General features: G+C 38.7%; 1 protein-coding gene across 15 annotated transcripts in view; it reads right to left on the bottom strand.

The window, feature by feature from the left end:
• Window positions 1-572: 572 nt before the first annotated feature.
• Window positions 573-24,631, bottom strand: part of PHLDB1 (pleckstrin homology like domain family B member 1) — a 180,905-nt gene continuing 156,846 nt past the window's right edge. For 8 of the 15 annotated variants that reach the window (XM_089678601.1, XM_089678602.1, XM_089678595.1 and 5 more), the window contains 12 exons: window positions 23,564-23,716; window positions 22,737-22,853; window positions 22,530-22,632; window positions 18,438-18,482; window positions 17,157-17,433; window positions 16,984-17,074; window positions 13,258-13,404; window positions 12,931-13,150; window positions 11,294-11,379; window positions 9,791-9,820; window positions 4,195-4,233; window positions 573-2,991 (listed from right to left, as the gene is read on the bottom strand). In XM_089678601.1, the coding sequence (XP_089534727.1) occupies window positions 2,851-2,991; window positions 4,195-4,233; window positions 9,791-9,820; window positions 11,294-11,379; window positions 12,931-13,150; window positions 13,258-13,404; window positions 16,984-17,074; window positions 17,157-17,433; window positions 18,438-18,482; window positions 22,530-22,632; window positions 22,737-22,853; window positions 23,564-23,716 (1,449 nt within the window). In that variant the 3' untranslated portion in view covers window positions 573-2,850. The remainder of the gene's footprint in view (window positions 2,992-4,194; window positions 4,234-9,790; window positions 9,821-11,293; window positions 11,380-12,930; window positions 13,151-13,257; window positions 13,405-16,983; window positions 17,075-17,156; window positions 17,434-18,437; window positions 18,483-22,529; window positions 22,633-22,736; window positions 22,854-23,563; window positions 23,717-24,631) is intronic. The other 7 variants (XM_089678596.1, XM_089678606.1, XM_089678599.1 and 4 more) reach the window with 5 other exon arrangements.

The following is a 24,631-nucleotide window of genomic DNA, read 5'->3' as shown; positions in this document are numbered from 1 at the left end:
TGTTGCCATCTTCTTTTAGTGATCTTCAAGATCACAAGTTGTCTATCTTCAGCCATTTGGCAGTCACTGATGATATCAGTCCAGCACATGCCCACAAGAGTTACATCATTCAGACATCTGGCCCTTAGGCTACAGAGATTGTACATTGCACATGCATGTCAGTCAGTGTATAGTTTAAAAATAAATGTTAGCAGGAAAGAAGAGCGGTTTTATGGCAACAAAGACAAAAGAGGCTCCTACACCATAAAACACTACCAGCTAATCTTTTTTTTATATTTTAAGTCTAGTTCTGCTTTAACAATTAACACCTAATGTTCAAAAATGCCATTTATGACATTTAAAGAGCAAATCATAAAGCATTATGTCACCTCATTTTTATTTTGCAACAAATGTAATATTGCAGAAGATCATGTAATACCTTAAGTAGTTCAGAAACACTCTTGCTGCTGAGAAAATAATTTGGTAGCATTGTGCAGAACTTGGATTACATACGGTTTTAGAATGCTTTAAGGCTTTTTAAAAGTTATTTAGAAGCATGAATTCCTTGTATAAATGAAGAAAAACAACTCTAGTTTCTGTTTAATGGCATATATTGTAAAGGCACAGGTGGCATATGGTTTACGTAACACAAAGATGCCCGTTGCAAAATATGGGCAGTTTCACAAGCTCTGTTGCAAGCGTGGGACACAAAAAGGCAGTAATATAAGAGCTGTAAAGAAAAGAAAATACACATATCTATATTTGCATATAACAGATTCTGTTGCAGGTAGGAGGCTTACATGACCTGCTCGTCATAAAAAATAATATTCGAAATAAAAAGGCAGCACCATACAGTTGGTCAAATAATACAAGATATACACATCTCAAACAGAAGTCAATAACCTTCTTATATAAAAGGTATAGATATATATTGCATGGTCATAACATTGGGTACAGGTACTCTAACCTACAGAGAACATACTTATTGGCCTCCTAGTGGAGAAAATGAGACTTCACTCTTGGAGGACACTATATTTTTCTGTTCTGTGATTCAAGGTAGAAAGGGTAATCTACAGGAGCATTAAAATATCATATGACAAGTTCATATATATTTTTCTAAGTTACTGATTGAATATTTATTTGTGTGCAACATGTAACAGACACAGTAATTAAAGAAACTGGCAGATGATGAATAAGTACCAAACAGTGTTCTGAACATACAAGTGAAAGCCTGTGTTTGCCATGCAGATAGTCAATAAGTAGGCAACACTTTTACTTCATATAGCCCACATTTTAGGTGCACAGTGTACACTTGTTCACTCATGTGAGTTTTCAGAACTGTGCCTTACAGAAATATTTGTTTGGCAAAAGTAAGAATCATAGTTCCAAAAGACTGCCTGCAATCATTTGAATCTCCCAGTCTACAGTAAGCGTTCCTATGTAAAAGACTCCATTATGGAACTAAATGTATAGCACTATAAATGCTAGCTTGATCACGGCCTCCACCTCTTCAGGATGTGCACTAACCAGCAAAAAAACCTAAGTGGGGCACTGAAATAAAACCAAAGCATGTGGTGCAAAATCTGGCACACTGCTAGCCTTGTTGGAGTGCATCGAAATATCTTATTGCTCATATATGGCTAAAACTTTTCATGCCCGGCAGTTGCTGTGATCGTTACATATTACTTTAGGCAATTATCCAAAAAAACAAATGACAATGTGCAAAATTGGCATTCTAGCAAAACAATAGACAGTAACTGCATTTATTTTGCAATTTACTATTTTGCTATTTAAGAAAGGAGCATTTGTCTAAAAGAACTCACACACCCAAGATTTGTTTCTTTGTCTGTGGAACATCTGTTCTGAATAATATAAACCACTCTGCCAAACTTTATACAGGATGAATGTGTTAAAGCAGTAGTAAAGTATGATTTTTGGATTTACAACTACAGGTAAGGCTTACCTGTAGGTAGAGTAAATATCTCCTAAACATGCGCCATTTAGGAAATATTTACTTTAGTAGCAGCCGGTGATGTCATCAGTGCATGCACACTCCGCTCTGAATGGAGAGTGCCATCCATTCAGAGCTCTGTGCCATGAGTGTGATTTTTGTGTGCAAGCATGGGTGGGACGTTATCCTGGCTCGGCCATTCAAACAGCTGAAGTTTGCAAACCCGGAAGGAAGACCAAGTGAAAATGGAAGCCCTGGCAGTGGTCACAGCGCACCACTGGAGGGCTTCATTGTAAGGTACGTCTGTCATAATGTGCTAGTATGTGGTGACTATAGCACACTATGACATTATCCTGAAGGGGTCTCAGTTTTTTTTTTTGTGTGCAGTTTACTACCGCTTTAATACAAACTGTTTGACTTAAAAGAAAATATAGCCCTGGAATCTGATGTGGATTCCTTTCCACAAGTGGTTAATAGTACTCAACAATGACACAAACACAAGATAACCTCCAGACCTTCTAAAAGCACTGTATATATTATACAATGACTCATCTTTATAGTTTCTTGTAAGATACAATGTGGTAGCCTGTGATAAAAAGCTGTCTATAATTTGCTAGTGATACATCAGCACAGTGATACATGTTGACAAACTGTCAAAGAATAAAAAAGGTATGTAGACAGCAGCTTCTTTAAATAGAGGATTTCAAATACAAACAATAAAAGCAAAAAAGACATGTACCTTTTTATCCATACCATATAAACTGCTAGAACCTACTTAGAAGATATGTATTAAATATAAATTACACACACTTTCTTTTAATATTAACAGTGGAAAATATGTAATTTTCTCATTTTCGTAATTTTTTTTCTGGGTCCTGAGGAGAATGATGGAGTGGTGAAAGCTGCAATTGTTGCCTGCATTAGTTCATAAACTGAGTGTACCCTTCGGCCCCTGTTACAATGACATCCATCCAAATCCTCATGGCTTCTGCAGAAGGAGCTACCATATAATACAGCCGGTCATGGGTCTTAACACAAAACGTCAGTGCAGGGTTGGGGCTCTGTAAGAAAAATACAATTTCATTTGTGAAACACGCTTGATGAGTTGCTTCAAAGTTTCTTGGTTGCATAGTTAAAAATGAACAATACTTTTTTTTAGCCCTGGTTCACACTGATGCAGTGTGATTTCTATGCGATTTCAAGTGCGATTTCAGAAGCAGTTGCCGTTCGATTCTGTTGTGATTTTACACAGCTGCAGTTTCTGTTCTGGCTAATTTTGTGACATTAGAAATAGGTGAATCTCTCAATGAAATCACATTGCATTTGAACAGCTATGCATTTTCACTGCTGTTTCCATTCAAGTCTATGGGGCTCAAAAATGCACTTCATCGCACCAAACACACACAGGAACATTTTGTAAAGTGCAATGCGTTTGGAACGCATAAGTGTGAACGACCTCCATTGAAAGCCATGTCATCTCTCTTGACGTGCAAATCTATCAGTTCTGAAACGCATTAGAACCATATCAGATTTGCATCAGTGTGAACCAGGGCTTAATAAATATTGATTATATGGAAAAGCAGAAGTGAAGCGCTAAAAACCAATCATCCTATTTTATGCATAATACAGAGTGAAACCATGAACTAATAAGTATCTAAGTGTTTCTAAGCCTAACTGCTATTCAGCGGTCAAATTCTACATTCCCAATGGCCAAGTAAAGGTTCCAGTAATTGAAAGATAAAATGCAGGCTTAAAACTTAACATGGGAAGGGGCAGAGCACTTCTGCAGACTTGGTAGAAGTCAAGGCTTTGCTCATAAGCTGGGGCCTAGATCCAGGGGCTTTACAGGGACATAGGAATATAAAGCCTTAAAATTGCAGGCGCCATTTCAGTAGTATCATTATCTTAAATCAGAATTACACTCTTGTTTTTAAATAAACTGCGACAGGCAGGGGATAACTGCTTTTCCCTGCCTGACAGCAGTAATGTACACTGAGCCACACATGCGGAGCTCACAGTACATTTACATCACCACTCTGTTGCGTGATGAAGTGATTCCCGTGCTCATGTGCGACAGTCACTTCATCGTGGCTAGGCCATTTAAGTGGAACAGATGGAAGCTGGTTGCCAATAAAGACATTTCTTAATTTCATACATTATATTCTTAGCCAGCAAGTCATTACAATTACTGTCATTACAGAAAAAATATTCTGAAACGAGGCAATAGCCAGTTGTAAAGCAAACCAATACACTGTCTCACCCACCTCCTTCCACAGGGGTAAAGAGAGAAAGTCAGAAATCTGCTATGAAGGACAAGAGAGGAATTCAGTGCAAAGTTATAAAAAAACAGGTATAAACAAGATGCACAGATTCATACATGCAGTAACAGACTAAACATGCATAAACCTGTAAATCAAGTATACTGAAATATTCAGGCTTGGGTTTCAACTCCAGAATATTATTATAGTTAATATACCTCCAGTGCTCTCAGTGTTTCTCATCTCCAGTCATCGGGTACCCCCAACAGGTTATGTTTTCTGCCTTTCCCAAAGTGAGAACAGTTTTTTACACCTGTGCATTGTGAGGATAATTCTGAAAACATGACCAGTAAGGGGTACTGATAAGATGGATGTTCTACTTGTCCACCTGCCATGACTTACAACCTACATTTTGGAGAAATTTCACGTATGGAGCTGGACTACCATTTTTTTCACCCAAAAAATAACGATAGCAATGCAGTGACAGGAGAAAGTAAAAACACATATTCAACAAATCCTGGAGAAGAGACGTTTGAAAATAAGGCTTGGGTATATATCAACACAACAAATTTAATCAAACACTGAATTTCCAGTTTTGAGTAAAATTTATCATCAGTAAACATGCAGAGGATTAAATAAAACCTTTACACGTGCTGAATCAACAAACACACACTGACATAGAGAGGCACTCTTAATATTAGTATGTTGTAGTCTCTATTGTCAGCAAGCCATTTGTTTGATGGCCAAACACTTATAATGGTGAATGGATACAGCTGCCCTCTCTCCTTTATTCTTTGTAGTATTGTTAAATACTGTGACCTGCATTTTGCAGCCCATTCATAAAATAAGGCTGTGGTACTGAGCCTGAGGCAGTTATTGGAGTTCACTTTACTTAACACCTCAGAAAGAACTTGATTGCTGGAGAACCAGTCATGTGATATACAGGTCATGCAACCAGGCTCTCCTCCCAACTTTTTTGTTTGCAAAGTCCATTCATTCATATTGTTCTCCACTGGCTTTGGTCCCCTGAACCAACAGAGTGCAATGCAAAATTTTCAAGAACACCAGAGTAATTTATAAATGTTCAAAGTTTTTTTTCCTGTGGTATAGCTACAGTATGGATATACATCTAGTTTCTTAAATGGACCCCTTAGTCTCAGTCAACAAAAATACATATCCAATAAATTGGGGACCACAAAAACTGAATGCGGAATGCTATCTGGGGTCCTGACTTATGGGTTTTGTATCTCTGGTACTACATAAAAACAATTAAAAGGACATCAGGACTATCTACTAGTGAGTAAACTAGCTCACCACCATATGATGCTTAATTGCTGAGCAGAACATGAAAAGTTTTTTTTACCTTAATGCAGAGAATGCAGTAAGGATAAAAACCTTTTACCTATTAACCACTTTAATCAGTCAATAAAACAATAACAGACCTGAGATAAAATAAACCACTCTGCTCATTAACTGCTTCCTGTCTACCCTATAGCAGAAGTACTGCTACAGGGTGGCACATGTGCGCAAAATCATATATATATATATATATATATATATATATATATATATATATATATAAAATACATATATACACACACACACATATATACGTGATTTTGCATTTCTGGGTAGGGGGCACGCGCGAGCCCTACCTGTGCCGCCATTTGTGGCTGCGGCTATCAATCACTGGGTCCTGGCCGGTGATTACTTGCCAGAACCCGGTATTGCCGAACATCTCTGATGGGTGGAGAACTGTTTGTGAACAAAACAGTTCTCTCCCCTGTCAGCTCCTGCACACTGCTTTTCATGGTTGTGCATAGCACAGCCATGCAAAGCAGTGTGCTTACAGTGAAGAACAAACACACAGCCCACAGTAAAACACACACAGCACACTGTTAACCCTTTGATCGACCCACATATTAACCCCTTCCTGCCCAGTGCCATTAATACAGTGTCAATGCTCTCTGTTAGCGCTGATCACTGTATTGGTGTCACTGGGGATGTCAGTGACAACAGGTCAGTTCCCCCCAGTGTCAGAATGCCCGCTGCAGTCCCGCTATAAGTCGCTGATTGCCGCCAATATTAGTAAAAATTTAACAAAAAATCCCAGTATATATACCACCATTTGTAAGCGCTATAACTTTCACATAAACCAATTAATTTACACGTATTGGGATTTTTTGTTAGCAAAGACATGTAGCAGCATACATTTATGACAAAATTTGATTTTTAATTTTTTTTACTGGGCATGTTTAATAACAAAAAGTCAAAAATATTGTTTTTTTCTCAAAATTGTCAGCCTTTTTTTTATAGCGCAAAAAATAAAAGCTGCAGAGGCGATCAAACACCACTGAAAGAAAGCTCTATTCGTGGAAAAAAAGGACGTAATTTCCTTTGGGTGCAGTGTTGCATGACTGTGATATTGTCAGTTAAAGATGGGTTTAAATAGCACCATTGTGCTAATAATTTGTATGCACTAATCCACGTTGAGATTATCTTTATGATACAACAATTTACATAATATTATGAATATTGTTTTCCTGAGGTCATCACAATGTAACACTGAAAGGGAAAAATCTCTGCAGGAGTGGCTTCATCACACCTCGGCCATTCAAAGGTGCTTTTTTTTCAGACTTCACTACCGCTTTAAGCAAAATAAACACAAGCTTGGGGCACTTAGAGAAGGTGCAACACAGAGTTTTTTTCCTAGATAAAGGATAACTACACTTTAAAACACAGTGTATTTACTTTTTATGCCCCTTTGCTTAATGCTAACTGATCCCACCTGTCCTCTCCACAGATCTCATACTTTCTGAGATCCATCTGCCATAGCCTTTGTTTATTTACATCCAATGTCCCAAGTCCCTCTCTCCTGGTCACAGACGCATTGCAGATACATAGACTTCTATGGGGCTAGTCTCCCAGCCATTTTCTCAACTTAGATATATTAAAAATCCCAACAGAACAACTATGAATCAAGACAGGCTGCTAAGTATAGAACCATGTTTCTCATGCCAAGTTAGTTTTGAGGACTTCAAAGAATTTTCCATTAAAAATTTAAGGGGAACATTTTTTAAAATTTAAAGAAATGTTAAGTGAAAAATTATTGATATAGAAAGTTAAATATTTTTTAAATAAAAGGGTTTTAAGTCATTTTTAATTTTGAAAGTGTGAGTTTGTGAACATTAAATTGAAAATTGTTAACTCTGAGTGAAAATAAACAGTAAAAAGAATTAGCTTTATCATTTATCAAATAAATGATTTCCCCCATCATTTCTAAATACATGCCACATGCTGACCAATGCCCAATCTATAAAATAAATAAAATGAAAATATTTAATCTTTTGTGAGGTCTGGCCTGAGGCTAACCTGTGAAAAACTGATGAAGGTTTATACTTTTTTAAACTTTTATTTCACTTTAAGCACTTATTAAGTCCAAGGCAGGCACGAGTTGCAGGTAAGCAAATCACTTGATTCTCCCTGCTATGTGTCCTCCAATAAACACAGAAAAAGGATTATAGAGAAGGAGTAAAAAAAAAAAATCTTGGATGGGACATCCCAGAGCTGTGCCATAACTGGGCGGGTAAAAAGAAATATAAAATTATACAGCTCAGTCAGACCGCAGTCTGTAAAACTTTACACCTAAAACTGGCAACAGCTGATGCTGCTACATCACCCTTGTAAAACATAGGGAATGTATGAACTGATGATCAAGTGCATTAAAAACCTGAGAATTTGATGTTTGTTGATAGAAAGCCCTTAATGATCTTGTAGAATGCATTCTCAGTGTTTGATATCATATGCTTGGTCAATAGTTTGCCAGATCTAGTGTGAGACATTAACAGTCGATCCTGCAAGAACCTTATGTTGAACCTCTACAACAATAAACAGGAAGTCTGATCTATGAGACCCAGATCAATTCAAGTACAACCTAATTGCCTAACTACTTCCAAAGAATTTAAGGCAACTAAGACATAAAGGAACTGGGTTGGAACAAAGTGATGGAAGGGCAATGTCCTCCTTTCCATTTGAGTACTAGCTTGAATAACCCCTTCTTTATTATGTTTCAGTGTTATAATACTTTGGGTGTTGCATGATGAAGTAATTGTCAGTCAAATAGATTTTATAGCATTTTTGAGACAAATAGAGTTTTTATTGTGTGGTATTTATTAACCACTGGGTCTTTATTTCTTAATATATGTGGGAAAAAAGACCAGAAAGTAAATAAAAACTTTCCCTTACATTCTGCAAAACACAGTCAGTGCACACCCCCTAAAATGAACCCTTTCTGAATAGTAGTCACCCTAAGGTGATCTAATTTTTTGCCATAATTGTTGTTGGTACTGAAAGGGTTTAGACACGGAACTTTGTAATATTGCACTAGATACAGTGCATTCAGGTCATACACAGAGGGAAGAAGGGGTACAGGGCACATACAGTGGGAGGATGGAAATTAGGAAGTAATGTACAGTTGTGCAGGATAAGGTTACGCTATAAACATTTGTAATGTAGGAGAAGTGAAGGGTGTGCAAAGGTTAAAACTTTTGCTTGGACCTACTGCTGCAATAATTTACTGTTTTCATGAACTAAATAATTCATTAGTTCCTGTTTGCTCCCCTTCCTCTGTTGTAGGAGGAAGAAGAGGGGCTTACAGATGTACGTCATAAATAAAACTAAATATATTAACTCCCTTACAGAACCTGTAGGAGATTTACTAAAACTGTAGACTGCAAATTCTGGTGCAGCTCTGCACAGAAACCAATCAGCTTCCAGGTTTTATTGTCAAAGCTTAATTCAACAAGCTGAAGTTAGAAGCTCATTGGCTACCATCAGAGCTGCACCAGATTCTGAGTGCCCCAGTTTTAGTAAATCTCTCCCATAATGCTTTGCGAGTTTTAAAACCTTAACCATTCACACTTTGATCATTGATCACGACTCTTTAGACGTGGTCATTACTGCTATCTTCCTCTCATAAAAAAAAAAAGTCTGATAACATCTGACCTTCAGAAATCCATGCTGGCTATTGGTTATATTATTATTTTCCATAGTCTCTAAAATTTAGAAATAACTGAGCACTTGGTTCTGAGGACTTGTGGGTGTAAGCCATCTTGTCTAGATACTTTATACCCATGTATTTTGTCATTTCCAGTTGGTGCTTCCATAAACTCTCTTGTATTGTCATAATAGACAAAAGTTATTCATATTCCAGTGATTTCCAAGTCGATAAACAGGCACATATTACAATAAAACCTCAATGTTTTCACACTTCAAATACACCCTAGTTTCTCTTAAAATGCAAGTATTGAATTGTCAAGTTAACTTGTGCCTAACAAGATCACTTTATTGATGTTAAGAATGACTGTTATTTAGAAATTAAAACATGCAGTTAATTGTAACACACCAAAACAATAATGTAATTGAATCACTTTTTCAAAGTACTTAAATGCTGCATAAATATTCGGTCCTTGTCAGCATTAATAGCACATAAAACATCCTGGAACTCAACTGTGTTATTTCTACATTAGTATTATTTAAAAAGGGATAAGAAGAACACATTTGGAGAGCAGTAAAAAGAGGGCTTTGCATGCAGTATACATACAGAAGCCAGAGTGAGGTTAAATATTCCTTTCTGTGGGGAAAAAAAGCAGTTGACTAAGACTTCAAAGGATAGTAAGAGATACTGCACATTATTCTTGGAAAACAAAAACAAAATATTGGAAAGAAGATATACTCCAGGTTAACGAAAGGAGAAAAAAAAAAATGGGTGGGTAGGGGGTTGCCATACTTGCTTCAGCAACTGATCGGAGCTTTGTTTGTGCCAACGCAGCAAGAACAAGAATTTGATATTGAGCTCCTCTATGTAAGCACTGGGTATAGGTACTCATCACATCCGGAGATGATTACCAGTGTGCTGGAAAAATGTATTTGTATCCTAATGCAGATCATTCATTTTTGTATAGAAAAATGGGGGGGGGGGAAGCTTCTCAGGACAAGTGTACCATATGTCCATTACTTGTGTAAGTCAGAGAACTGTATTAAGATCCCAGGAAGGACTGGGATATCTTTTATTGTTTACAAATGACTTCCTAACAGCTAAAACCAATGGTCACTATTCTGTACTCTTACTTTTGGACCTCTCCTGCTGCCTTTGATACAATTGACCACCCGCTCCTCCTCCAAAAACTCCTTTTCCTTGGTCTCTGTGATTGTACTCTCCATTGGTTTGAATCTTATCTATCTCATGCACCTTCAGTGTCACTTACAACTCTTCTTCCTCCTCTCCTAGTCCTCTCCTAGTCCTCTTACCATCGGGGTCTACTAAGGTTCTGTCCTTGGACCTCTCCTATTCTTGATCTACACCTCTTCCCTGGGTCAGCTGATAGCTTCCCATGGTTTCAAGTACCATTTCTACCATTTCTATTCTGATGACACACAAAACTATCTCTCTACTCCTCAGCTCACCCCATCAGTTTTCTCACGTATCACTGATTTACTAACAGACATTTCAGACTGGATGTCACACCACTTCCTCATATTCAATCTATCCAAAACTAAGCTCATATCTCCTCCCTCATGTGCCTCTTCCTCTAATTGCTCTGTGAAGAATAATGGTACAACTATCAACCCTTCCCCGCATGCCAGGGTGTTAGGGGTATCCCTGGATTCTGAACTTTCCTTTCAGGCCCACATTCAATCCCTGTCCAAATCTTGCCGCCTCAACCTCCGCAACATCTCCAAAATACACCCCTGTACCAAAATGTATTGTAACTCTAATGTCTGCTTTCATTTTGTAAAGTGCACAAACTGTTGGCACTATATAAATCCTGTATAATAATAATAATAGTAATAATGTATTGCCCACTGTTCTTGGTGTACGAAGTGACATACTATGGCTCTCTGAACACATTGAGAACATTTATCAAAATTGTAGTAGACAGAATCTGGAAGAGCTGTGCATGCCAACCAATCAGCTTCTATCTTCAGCTTGTTTAGTTAAGCTTTGAAGATGAAAGGTGGACGCTATTTGGCTGCTGTGCATAACTGCTCCAAATTCTGGCTGATACAGTTTTGATAAATTCCCCTCATTATATTATAATCTCACCTTTGCTGCATTCCTCAGGTGATCATAGTACACTTCCTCTATTGCCTGGAAATAAATGACACCTTTCAGCTTTGCTTCATGTTTGTCTGTAAAAAATAAAACAGTAAATATTAACAAAAGTAAATCAAATGACACAATAGCACAACACTCCTAGAATTTATAACTTTACAAACTCAAATGAGACAACTGCCAAGCAATACAACATCTTTTCAAAGAGCATTGACAGTACAAACAAGTGCATTATCCTTTGCAAAGAAGAACCTACAACAGAACAGCATAAACATTTCTATGTGAAGTACAATAAAGTAATTAATAAAAGAAAAACATCCTGTTAACCACATAATAGCCATATAATTAATATTCACAAACATAAACACCTCCTCATATGCTAGCATCCCACGATTCTATAGAGTCTATAGAATCTTGGGATGCTAGCATATGAGGAGGTGTTTATAGTATACACCAAGGGGTTGATTTACTAAAACTGGAGAGTGCAAATCTGGTCATCTTGTTCAATTACGATTTGACAAACAATCTGGAAGCTGAATGGTTTCTATGCAGAGCTGCACCAGATTTTACACTCTCCAGTTTTATTAAAACAACCCCAAAATACAGCAAAAGAAAAGGGAGGGATTTGATGTAGCAGTGAGGTGCATCTGTTAAAATCACTTGCATAAACAAATTGTATCAAATGTTGTCATATGTACACATCCATTAAAAATCCACAATGACTATGAAAGCACAATCCATGTACAAACATGGGACCCTCCCAAACATCTGACCATATATATTATTGTGTAACCAACTTTATACAGCTGAATGGAACGGAACACCCATGTTGTTGCTTTTCGATGTCATTTTGTTCAGCTTCTTCAAGATTGGGTTATTCTTGTAGGCTATTGACGTAGTCAAATTATCTGTCTGAAATAAATATTTACAGCGAAAAAATGGTAAATACTAAATTGAAAAAAATGGTAAATAATCGTTTTCACGGGTCATGGCAAAACATAAATAGACCTCAAATACAGTATGTCTCAATATAAAAAAGTACTTAAAAAAATATATATGTATATATTTTAGGACAAAACTGTCCCATTCAACCACAGAGAAATCATGTATATGGAGAGAACACAAGGAACGCAAAATCACCACTCTTCTTGAAAGGTACTGTGCAATGGTGTCCCCTGGTTCTTTGAAGTGCCTGGCCGGTCGGGAGAGGGCCTTTCACAAGAGGTTAGGGGCATCAGATGGAAATAAAAGACACCCATTGCAGTGCTAGGAGTGCCTACTATTTTTATCTGATGCCCCTAACTGGATTTTTGCGTAAAGGCACTCCTGACATGACAAATTAATATTTAGTTATTATTTTGAGAGATGAATTTGATGTCTATAAAGGTTATGCCATGACAATTGTGTATTTACAAATTTTTCCCTGTAAATCTCTATTTCAGATGGACAATGTGACTATATTGAATGCCTACAATAATCTAGTCCTAAAAAAAAAAAAAAAGAACAAAATGACTGCAAAACGTAACGAAATGCGCCTTGTGTTACATATAGCTGTATAAAGCCTGTTACGGATACAGAAATATGGTCAGCCAATGATGCTTTCTATTTTCCACAGAGCAATTGCTTACCAACGTAATAGGATAGGGTCCGCTTCATACGGTCAAAAACAAACCAGCGCTTCTTCCAAGACTTAATTTTACCACCCATCTTTGTTAGAAAGCCACGACACATCTTTTCATTTATTATTACATGAGAACACGTGTCCACAACATGACCTGAGGACTCAATGTGGGTACGGAGGTCAAAATCTTCTTTCCGAATAGGCAAATAACGAGTGAGAGGACGAGCCTAAAGAAGGAAAAAAGGCAGTGAAAAAAAAATTACATTATCAAATGAAATTATTAAAAATACAATCTGTACACAGAGTAATGCATACAACTGAATCAAGAACTAACCTGGGAAAAATGTTTTTCTCTCATTTTAACCTCTTTCTCTACAAGTCTTTGCCTGTGAGCAGTCTCATCCTGTAGACGTCTCTCCAGTTCTTCTCTCCTTCTTCTTTCATCTTCCAATGCTCTTCTGCGTGCTTCAACTTCACGTTCCTACAAGTGAGCCACACAAAGCTCTTGCATTACCATCACTTTCATAGTCAACAAACAAAGATAAATATGAGTTCCCAAAACACCTTTCATCATAACCTGAAAGTGATTTAAGAACAGTTCGATTATAAAAGTGTGTCCAAACCAAAAAAAAAAAATTTAATACATTGCAGCTTACCAGCCCTTCAATGTGGTGACTGCATCTGTTTTTGTTCAACTGATAATCCTGCCATTAAGACACCTCTTGTCCTAGGGTGACAACAGTCACTGTACTGTATCTATGAAGATCACCCTAGGACAGGAAGTCTATTAGTCTACCAAACACCTCCCCCTTTCCTCATCTCCATAACATTGAAGAGAGTTGTTATGTAGTTCTAACACACCTTCTGATAACATTGTTTGAGATAATGCAGTAGAATGCACAGGACAGCCATGGATTTCTGGCAGATACAACAGGTATTATTTGTACTTATTGAGTGTCTTAACCAGGTGTCTTCAACAGTATATTTACCAAACCAAAAGGGAGCAAATTAGCTAAGTTTTTTGTTAGGATTTACATACACCTTAAATCTTTAACCAGATTAAATATGTAACAAAGGACTGAGATCAATTCTGAGATAATATATTTGAGCTTGGCCAGACTGCCAAGATAATTGAAGTGGAACTGGTGTAAACAATTACTTGAAGGTTTTACTCTAAACAGCCAACTTCAGAACTGGTTTAGTGGAAAACACCAGAAGGCACAAAAGCAGGGGTCTGCAGTCTTTCTAAACAAAGGGCCAGTGTACTGTTCTTCAGACATCAGGACGGTCAGACTGTGGCCATTGGGAGTAGAAATTGTACTGGTGTCTGTGAGAGTAAACAGTGGATCTTTAGCATTATGGCAAGGAACAGTGCACCGTCATTTGTGTCAGTAGGAGGAATAGAGCCCCATCATTGATGTCAACGGGAGAAATACTGCCCCGTTTTTGATGTTAGTAACAGGAATTATGCCCCTTTGTTGGTGCCAGTGGGAGGAATGGTGTATTCCACCAGTGGCAGGAAAAGTGCCCTAAGGGCCAGATAAAAGCTGTGTCTGCCCCCCCAGGGCCACAGTGTGGAGACCACTGCACTAAAGGGATCATCCTAAAAGGATCAGGGTCAATACACAATACAGTGGATAAAAAAAAGTCTACACACCCATGTTAAAATGTCAGGTTTCTGTGCTGTAAAAAAATTAAACAAATATAAATCATTTCAAAACTTCTTCCACCTTTAACGTAACCTTTAAACTGTACAACTCAGTTGAACAACAAACTGAAATCTTTTAGGTGGAGGTAAGTAAAAATAAAAAACTAAAATAATATGGTTGCATAAGTGTGCACACCCTTAAACTAATACTTGGTTGAAGCACCTTTTGATTTGATTCCAGCACTCAGTCTTTTTGGGTATGCATCTATCAGCATGGCACATCTTGACTTGGCGATATTTGCCCAGTCTTCCTTGCAGAAACACTCCAAATCTGTCAGATTGTGAGGGCATCTCCTGTGCACAGCCCTCTTCAGATCACCCCACAGATATTCGATTGGATTCAGGTCTGGGCTCTGGCTGGGCCATTCCAAAACTTTAATTTTCTTCTGGTGAAGCCATTCCTTTGTTGATTTGGATGTATGCTTTGGGTCATTGACATGCTGAAAGATGAAGTTCCTCTTCATGTTCAGCTTTCTAGCAGAAGCCTGAAGGTTTTGGGCCAATACTGACTGGTATTTGGAACTGTTCATAATTCCCTCTACCTTGCCTAAGGCCCCAGTTCCAGCTGAAGAAAAACAGCCCCAAAGCATGATGCTGCCACCACCATGCTTCATTGTGGGTATGGTGTTCTTTTGGCGATGTGCAGTGTTGTTTTTGCGCCAAACATATCTTTTGGAATTATGTACAAAAAGTTCAACCTTGGTTTCATCTGACCAAAACACATTTTCCCACATGCTTTTAGGAGACCTCAGATGTGTTTTTGCAAAATTTAGCCGGGCTTGTATGTTTTTCTTTGTAAGAAAAGGCTTCCATCTTGCTACTCTACCCCATAGCCCAGACATATGAAGAATACGGGAGATTGTTGTCATAAGTACCACACAGCCAGTACTTGCCAGATATTCCTGCAGCTCTTTTAATGTTGTTGTAGGCCTCTTGGCAGCCTCCCAGACCAGTTTTCTTCTCGTCTTTTCATCAATTTTGGAGGGACATCCAGTTCTTGGTAATGTCACTGTTGCGCCATATTTTCTCCACTTGATGATGACTGTCTGCACTGTGTTCCATGATATATCTAATGCCTTGGAAATTATTTTGTACCCTTCTTCTGACTGATACCTTTTAACAACGAGATCCCTGTGATGCTTTGGAAGCTCCATGCGGACCATGGCTTTTGCTGTAGGATGCGACTAAGAAAATGTCAGGAAAGACCTGCTAGAACAGTTGAACTTTATTTGGGTTTAATCAGAGGCACTTTAAATGATGACAGGTGTGTACTGACTCCTATTTAACATGATTTTGAATGTGATTGCTTAATTCTGAACACAGCTACATCCCCAATTATAGGAGGGTGTGCACACTTATGCAACCACATTATTTTAGTTTTTTATGTTTAGTTCCCCCCCTAAAAGATTTCAGTTTGTTTTTTCAATCACGTTGTACTGTTTATAGGTCATATTAAAAGGTGGAAAAAGTTAAGAAATTATTTATCTTTGTGTCACTTTTTTACATCACAGAAACCTAACAACAGGAGTGTGTGTACTTTTTATATCCACTGTATATATGTATAAAAGTTGAATTATCAAATATCAGTGCTTGCAAGAAAACATTTACTTTTGATGCAGAATGTATGCTTACAGTACTACAGTGGGTATTACAGTAAAGATCTTCAGTGCTGTACTATAAAACATGTTGTTTTAGCATATCTTCTGTACTTTAGACATTCTAAAATGCAGTAAAATACACATTAAGGTACACTCCTACCTGCCTACCATGGGGAACAATGGAAGCTCATATATCCTTTCAACATTTGTGAAGCAAAGTTGCAGAGTCCTGCACCAGCCACAACACAGTGAAGAGGTGAAGCTTTGTGGGAAAGGGTTGAACCTTTGTGTTAATAGGATTTAGGTACATCGGTGGCATACTTTATCTCCCAAATGTATTTGTTATGAGTGTCTAGAAGCTGTACATCAATACCATCAGACACTTCCTTCCCAAATGTATTGCCTCAACAACCTCTAACTCAAGTGCTCAGAACAGTTCCGAGACTTACCAGCTACCACAGCATGGCAGGGGAGACAGCTCAGAGGGGTAAAAGAACGCAAAGTCTGACAGATGATGTTTGTATTTATTTCAATGCAAGTGTCCAGTAGTGCAATATGTTTTCAGAGGATGTATCAAAAGTAAAAAAAGGGGAAGGGGGGTGATCTCTGCAACAAGCAAAAGACTTTAATTTGCAATTGCACATTGTTATAAAGTACCACTATCTCTATCAAAATAAACTTTACATTTGCTTAATTATACTCATCCTTCTATAGAAATTCAGTTCAATCATTATCACTTTTTGCTTCAACTTACTCTGGATTCTACAAGCCTTGCTCGTTCTGCATGAGCCTCTAGCAGCATCCTTTCCATTTCCTCAATCTTCAGCATGTCCAGACCACTAGCACTGGAATAACAAGTAGGGGTGTATAAGAAAAGGCTACATATAACAAGCAAACTGGGCTTGAGGTGAAATCACAGAACCTCACCTAGACATATTATCGGGGGAGCATGCAGAGTTTCCTGTGGAAACACTAGTGTCTAGACTGTCTGAGCTCTCCAAACTCAAAGTGTCATAGCCATGCGCAGGGTCATCATCACGAGAGTTCAAAGGCCGCTGGTGATGCAGAATGGAATGATGCATGATAGGGAGGTAGCCTTGATGAGGAGCTCCATGGAGAGACTCCCATTGCGACTGAGCCTCAACAACAGCTTTCTGCTTTAACTCTGCAAGGCGCTTGCGTTGTTCTTCTATTACTTGCTGTCCTGTATGGAAAGGCATAATAACGAATAATGCCATTCGTGATCTTCAATGTATATATTACAGTGCACTGTAAAGTGCATCTTCGAGCACACAAATACTAGCATGCTAACATCAACCAAGCAAATCAAACGAATTATTGTCTATGCTACATTTCATTTTTTACAGTGCGAATCAGCAAGCCATTCGTTTTTCTTTACTGGACAGATTGACATTTTGTATGATTACAATACAGCTGATAACAGTTACATATAAAATAATTCAGTGCATATACAGCACCAGTGCAGAAAAATATAGCTTAAAGCTGAACTCTAGACAGATATAACAGATACAATTTAATGCAGCTCTGTAATCATTAAGAGATATTTTAATGGGTTTTTAAGCACAAGCTGTATAAGTGGCTGAATTTGACCTGGTATCAGCCTCTTGCAGTCCACATTCAGCAGGGATGGAAAGTAGGAGGAAGAAGCAGCAGAAGGAGGCACTTAGTTCAGGTACTGACAAAAAAGCGTGCTGATAAGAGCAGAGGGCACAATAAGGGAATGATGAGCTCTTCAATGGGCTGCAATTGCTTTTACTGTCCAGTCACAGAATGATAAGCGGGACAGGACAGTCCGGGCTCAGATGAAGTGAGTTGAAAGATGTTGGTCATCAGACTGGAAACATCATGTAGTAAAATGAAGTATGGTCTGAATTGATCGTGAATATTGCAACAAATGATGCCTTTCATTATCATTTAATAGGCTTATAATTTTTATCTTGTCATTTTTGGCTGGAGTTTTGCTTTAAGTATGACTATTTTTAGTTTTTAAGGATTATAGCTATGGGGTTGTTGCAGACAGTCCAGACAAACCCCCTAATTTTACAATGCAACATACAGAGGTGTCTCAATAAAAAACATGCAAATCTGACAAAAAACCAGTGTGTTCCCAAACAGACATACAACTTAAAATTGTCACAGTCTAGCTAATTTCCAATATACATAACACACAGTACACTTCTAGGCTACCTGTGTGTTCAGGTAAGAGGAACTTTTCTGTGTCCAGGTCACCAGCTTAGTAGATGCAAAGATTGCCAGTTGAGTGCAGATTGAGAGACAAAATGGGAGATAGCCAAGATGTCGGGAAAAGAAGAGGAGATGTTTACATGGTAGTGATAATAAATGCTGAGCTTATGCAAGTTTTCGTCAACTGTATGCAAATGAACAGTAACTCATTCTCTTATAGCTCCAAGTATTATGTGAACCCCTTGAGAAAGTTTACCCTTTAATCATTTATTCTTCTACTGGAGTTTAATGGACCAATTTTCATATCAATGCTACACAAAAGCACATAGCATCAATAAGACCACCACTGTAATGATACAATTTAAGGAATATTCTGAATTATGGGATAAAAAGGGAACAAAACTGAGAGAGCCCATGACTAAAACCCTGAAATGTCTGTTGGTGGAGGGAAAACTTCCAAAATGTAAATATGTCATTTTGTTATTCTGCTGAGGTAATAGCCAATTTCAGTTATTGGATGATAATACATAGGGCTTAAATAATTGTGGGTAAAAATAAATATGGGTACCTTAAATAATTGTGGGTAAAAATAAATATGGGTACCTTAAATAATTGTGGGTAAAAATAAATATGGGTACCTGGTTTTTCCAAGTTCTACTTATTCTTACAGGACTGTTGTAAAATTCAGTTGTTTTGTTGATCTTGCTTTGTGGAGCTTGTCAATGTGTCAAATGTTTTCCAACTGAAATCAGTAACTAGCAAAATGTGCATGTTCTTTAAATACCTAACTCAGAATGGTGTATTGTAAATAGGTGTGTTATTAGTTTGGTGTTTTATAATATTTCAGTGTAAACAGTGTTTTATATAATGCTTTAGAATATTACATCCGTATTCAGGGTGTAACATGAAGGGTTTCTTTTTTTAGAAAATAGATGCAGGTATTCTCCCCTTCTGAGCCACTCTTTGTTTCTGCACCCTACCCACCTCCAAGCACTGTCCCTTGTTTCCACCAAATCTCCATCTCTCAAAGGTTGCCTACCCCTGGGTTAGGGCCTCGGGGTTAGGCAACCTTTGAGAGGTGGAGATTTTACTGGATAACATTGAAAAGATCAAAGATCACTGAGGTGTAGCGCCCCCCTATCCTTTTTTAAAAGAAATTAACTAGCAAGCCTCCAATAAAACAACGACATCATGAAGAAAACCTAGAAAAATCTACTAGAACTAATGTCACTGTAAAAATATAAACTTATCCTACCTTAAAAGTTAGCTTCAGTGAGAAACTCGGCATTCACTTTCATTCACAATTTTTTTCATGTCTGGAGAGTCATTGATTACCCCCACAAGTCTGATGCTGGAGTTCATCATGAAAGCAGAACTAGTTTCAAGCCTGGCTATCTGCCCTAATTTCTGGCCAGTGCAAGTAGTATGTAGGGCAGTGTCCAGGGCTCAATAAGGAGGGCATGTACTGGGGGGTCAGCAGCACATGGTGCTAGAGGTCAGGAGGGCATGGGCCCCCCCCCCCATGGGTTAGAGTGTTAGGAGGGCAAAGAAATAGTTTTTTAATGTAGAGTAGGACGGGGAAGGTGCAGTCACATGGATCCCTGCCTGCAATCCTCTCTCACCTTCCTACATGGCATCACCCTTAAGTCCATTGGATCAGGCAAGAGGGCCAGCGGTCACGAGCGTGCAACAGAGGAAGAACTCTGGCATGTTCAGAGAAGAGCCAGAACCCTTCCAAGCCATTCTGGAGGCTTTCCCTGCCCCACAGTCACACGTATGCAAGAAAAGCAGTAAAATAGATCCCCTGCAGCCACCATAAGTATCCCCCCCGCAACAATAGACCCCCCAGCAACAATAGAGCCCCTAAGCGACAATAGATCTCCTCAGCAACAATAGACCCCCTGAAACAAAATACTCATACACTATAGCAACACAAAATCCATCCTGGCAAAAATAGACCCCACCAGCAATAATAGATCTCCCAGCAGCAATAGATCTTTCCCTCAACAGTAGATCCCTCTCAGCAACATAACAACCCTTAGCAACAATAGACCTTTCCCTCAACAATAGATACCCCCAGTGACAATAAATCTCCCAGCAACCAGCATCAATAGACCCTCCAGCAACCCCTGTAATTACATACATTCAATGCTGGAGGTGCCAGAAATGTGTTCCTCCGCGTACTCCCTAAAACAATACCCTGGTAACATGTTATCAAAGCAGTAGCCCTGCTCCCTCACTCTTACAGTGGGCTGGGGATTCTCTCCCCAAACCAGTTGTCACAATTTTAAAACATAGCAGCTGTGCGGGACTTCATCTAAACAGCTGCGTCATTCATTTGCAGAGTTCTGGGAAAGAACCACAAGTCCTGTCTGTCATCACAGCAGATGGCTTGTAGTTCACAATGAACTGCAAAGGAGTTGGTGAACACCCTTGTAGTTCATTGATAATTCCTGCTCTTCAGTAACTGTCTCCCTGTACAGGAGGTACAGGCAGACCACTATATTGAGAGTCTCCAGGAGCCTGACATTGCACCAGCGATCTGCTGATCGCGGGTGCAATGCCCTGCAGGCTCCTAAGAAAGAAAATAATAAATGCACATTTTTAACCTGCAAAATCATGTGTATTTATTTTTTTTTTTTTTTTATCATGAGACCTGTATAAACAGTTTCCATAGTTACACTAAATGTTACTATGTTGTTCTATTGGCCCACACACACATATATATATATATATATATATATATATATATATATATATATATATTTATGTAGGGAGTAAAGCTTTTCAAAAAGAACTGTGTATGACCAACTTTACTGTCAAAGTGTTAGAGGGTTCCCTAATTCTACAGTATGCACTTGTACTCCCTTGCACGCAAACGATAAATTGACCATTAAAAAGTTTCAAATCTGGAAGTGATATTTTCTGTAGACATGTAAAGAATTATTTGGGGTTGCATTGATGAATATGATATCTGCAAGGTAATTTTTCGACTCGCCTCCTAAAAGATGACCAGCACATTGTGCTTATGCACTAAGCCACCATATCCCCAGTCACCACCTTGCAGACATAAACCATGTGTGAGAAATCTCATTCATGCACAAAAATTCAATACAAGCAAGAGGAATATCACCCCTACATTACTGATTTATTCTTGAGTGCCCTTTTGCTGCTTTGTCCAGACCAGGGGCGGACTGACAACTCATGGGGCCAACGGGCAATAGGAGATCATGGGGGCCCTGTGTCCTTGCCCAAACTCAAAAAAGCCTATGAAAAAGGTACCAGGGGCATCTCATGGGGCCCCCTACGGACCCCGGGCCCTCAGGCAGTGCCCGAGTTTCCAAATGGTCAGTCCGCCCCTGGTCCAGACTGTGTTCTTTCACGCTATGTTTCTATCTATGTCCCATGTGTGCTCTGTGTGTTTTCTTAGGCTGTGTGCAGACTGACTGTGTGTGCTGTCTGCATGTACAGTTTCTATAGCAATGCTTACCACATTATTAAGTGGTTTTGTAAACTGCGTGGTCTCACTATAAATTCAGTATATGCTGTTCATTTTTGCTCTGTGTATTCTGTCTGCATGTTCTCCAACTGTATATGGTCTGTGTGTGCCATGTGTGCTCCAATTGTGTATGCGTTGTCTGCATATGCTTTGTGTGTGCTTTGTGTGCCTGAGCATGTGTTCTTTGTTTGCTGTAAGTGTGGGCGACCTTCACTTTCTGAGTGTGCAATCACTCCCAACTCTGGGTGCTAAAGTGAGTGTACAAGATGAAGCCACAAAGGATGAAAGATGGGGGGAGGGGAGGAGAGGGAAGTGGGGAGACAAATGAGACCATAAAAAAAGATGTTCATGATCTGAGAGTCCCAAAGAGCATAAGGAGAAACGTGCACAGGAAACATCCAGTACAATGGACAAATAATGGGAGCTGCCCTGCTGCCAAGAAAAGCAAGGGAGGGAGCAATGCAGCACTGAGGATGAGAGCAGAGAGGGAGAAGGAGCATGCTTGCTGAGGATGTAAAGTTGAATGCGTACAAGAACCTTCCAGTGAGGATGGAAGGAAACATTATACTCAATGCAGCTGGAAAAGATTCTGTCACCTTTTTGCAGTAGTGCTTGTTGCCTCTTACTCTGAATATCCTGCAGAGTGACCGCCAATCCACGGGAAAGACTTCCTGAGCCATTTGGTGTCAAAGGTGCACTCTAACGAGAAGAAGAGACAAGTTAAAAAAAAGCTAATCAAAGTCCTTTTTTAAAAATGAAAAAAAAATTTAACGCACGTAAATGCAGGCACTTTATTTACTTACCTTTGGTGAAACACTTCTTCCCAAAGTAGCTACTGAGAAGAGGGAAGAAGCTGGAGAAACCGTTTTCATCCTTGGCAGTGTTCTACCACCATCGATTTCTGTTCGAGACAAAGAAATCTAACAGAAAAGGTATGTTAATTGTTTTTTTGCATGACAAATGGTCAAACATACACTGACTTATTTAACATTGGTTGAACTAGACTGACTTGTGTCTTTTTTCAACCAGACTAATTATGTAACTATATAACTTAAAGCTGAAATCTGGGTTTATAAATAATGTCTTAATACAGGAGGGATATGTATTCCTACATGAAATCTAGTATCCTTTGTGGATTTGTTCCAACAATTTTGCAGCACTTTGCCTCTAAGCAAGAGCTTCCTGTATTGGAGACCAATCACTGCTGTTTTAAGCAGGCAGCCTGTAGTAGGTGAATCTTCTCCGTTCCTACCACAGCTCTGCTTTCTGTACAGGTTATGTACAATACAATACAGTGATGATATCACCACTACTTTTACATTTGGTGAATATAAAGTGGATTTATATACTTTGTGAATATTGAGGAATATATTTAAAATTAATTTTTTTGTTGCCAGAGTTTAGCTTTAAGAATTCATTCAAACATAAACAATTTAAAATTGTTATTTTTCACAATTTAACAGAGAAGACTACAATTAGCTGTTTCAAACAATTCATAAACATGCTTCTATTATCTATGACTATGTTTCTAAAAATGTCAACTAATACTTTAAAAATGGATGTATTCCTTCTCTATTAGGATTTGGATTGACACACAGGCAGGATAGGCTGGGTGGGTCAGGGGAATTACCTGCTGGGCCTTACGAGAGGCGTGAGACTTAGCAGGAAGGGGAGGTGGGGAGGAAGAAACATTGGTGGAGGGAAGAGATGCAAATTCCTGATACCAGTCTGTCAGAGGAGGAGGAATGGGTGCAGAGTGAGTCTCGTTAACCTGTGAATTCACCTGATGTTGTGAGAAAGAGAAAGTAAGCAGTAAAAAAGCACATGAGAATGAAGCAGAAAGAAAAAAGTGAAACAAAAGCAAAACAGTAGCATCACCCATAACAGCTGTATCAATACGATGAGAAAGATGTACTACATACCAGACAACCATTTGTAATAGCTATGGATATCAACCAATACAGCTCTGTCTTGTACAAGCATACCTAATGGTAGTTGTAGACAATATGTGGTACTAAGATATCTGTAAAGAGGCAAAGCTTCCAAAACCAAATGTTCACATTGTATGGCCATTCATGTTTAAGCAATGGAAAAGGTGGGGGTGGTGAGCTGCAGACATCTATGATGCTGGCGTGTCAGGGGTAAAACAGTGATCAGGCAAAGATTTTTGTAATCTCTCTAATCTCTATTCCATCTGATGGGTTTTAGACAGCCATTTCTGCAAGTGCCCCATTGACTTTAAATGTTCAAGGTAGGCCTGAAAAAGTAGAAAAATCTATTTAAAGTTAACCATATACATGAGATGACAGTCATTCAATCAGGTTATCCTCAGCATGATGGGGAAACCATCTTATATCTATGGAGGTCCAAAACCTAAACATTCAGCTGCTCTTATAGCAATCAATCACGCAGATTAGAAAACCTGACCCCAGTCATTCTTGTCCCCCTGGTGAGATTAGTGGTGGCAGCAGCGCCAACCAGCAGTTTTCATCCCCTCCCCCTGCCATCTCCATTGACATGGAAATGCCTGGCAGTAGTATCTGAGATGGTCAGAGTGTGGATGCATGTTTGACTGTCCCTGTGAGTCTAAAGCTGGCCATACATTATTCAGTTTTTTCTGCGATCAGCCAGTGGGCTGATTGAAAAACCTGAACAGAATGCCCTATCTACACATTCAAGGTAGATGGGGAAAATCTCC

Source organism: Staurois parvus, unplaced genomic scaffold, assembly GCF_062004578.1.
Source record: "Staurois parvus isolate SC_StPar_1 unplaced genomic scaffold, SC_StPar_1.0 ptg000207l, whole genome shotgun sequence".
NCBI lineage: Eukaryota > Metazoa > Chordata > Amphibia > Anura > Ranidae > Staurois > Staurois parvus.
The sequence above is the reverse complement of the archived record's forward strand: the minus strand, read 5'-3'. Positions and strand labels throughout refer to the sequence as shown.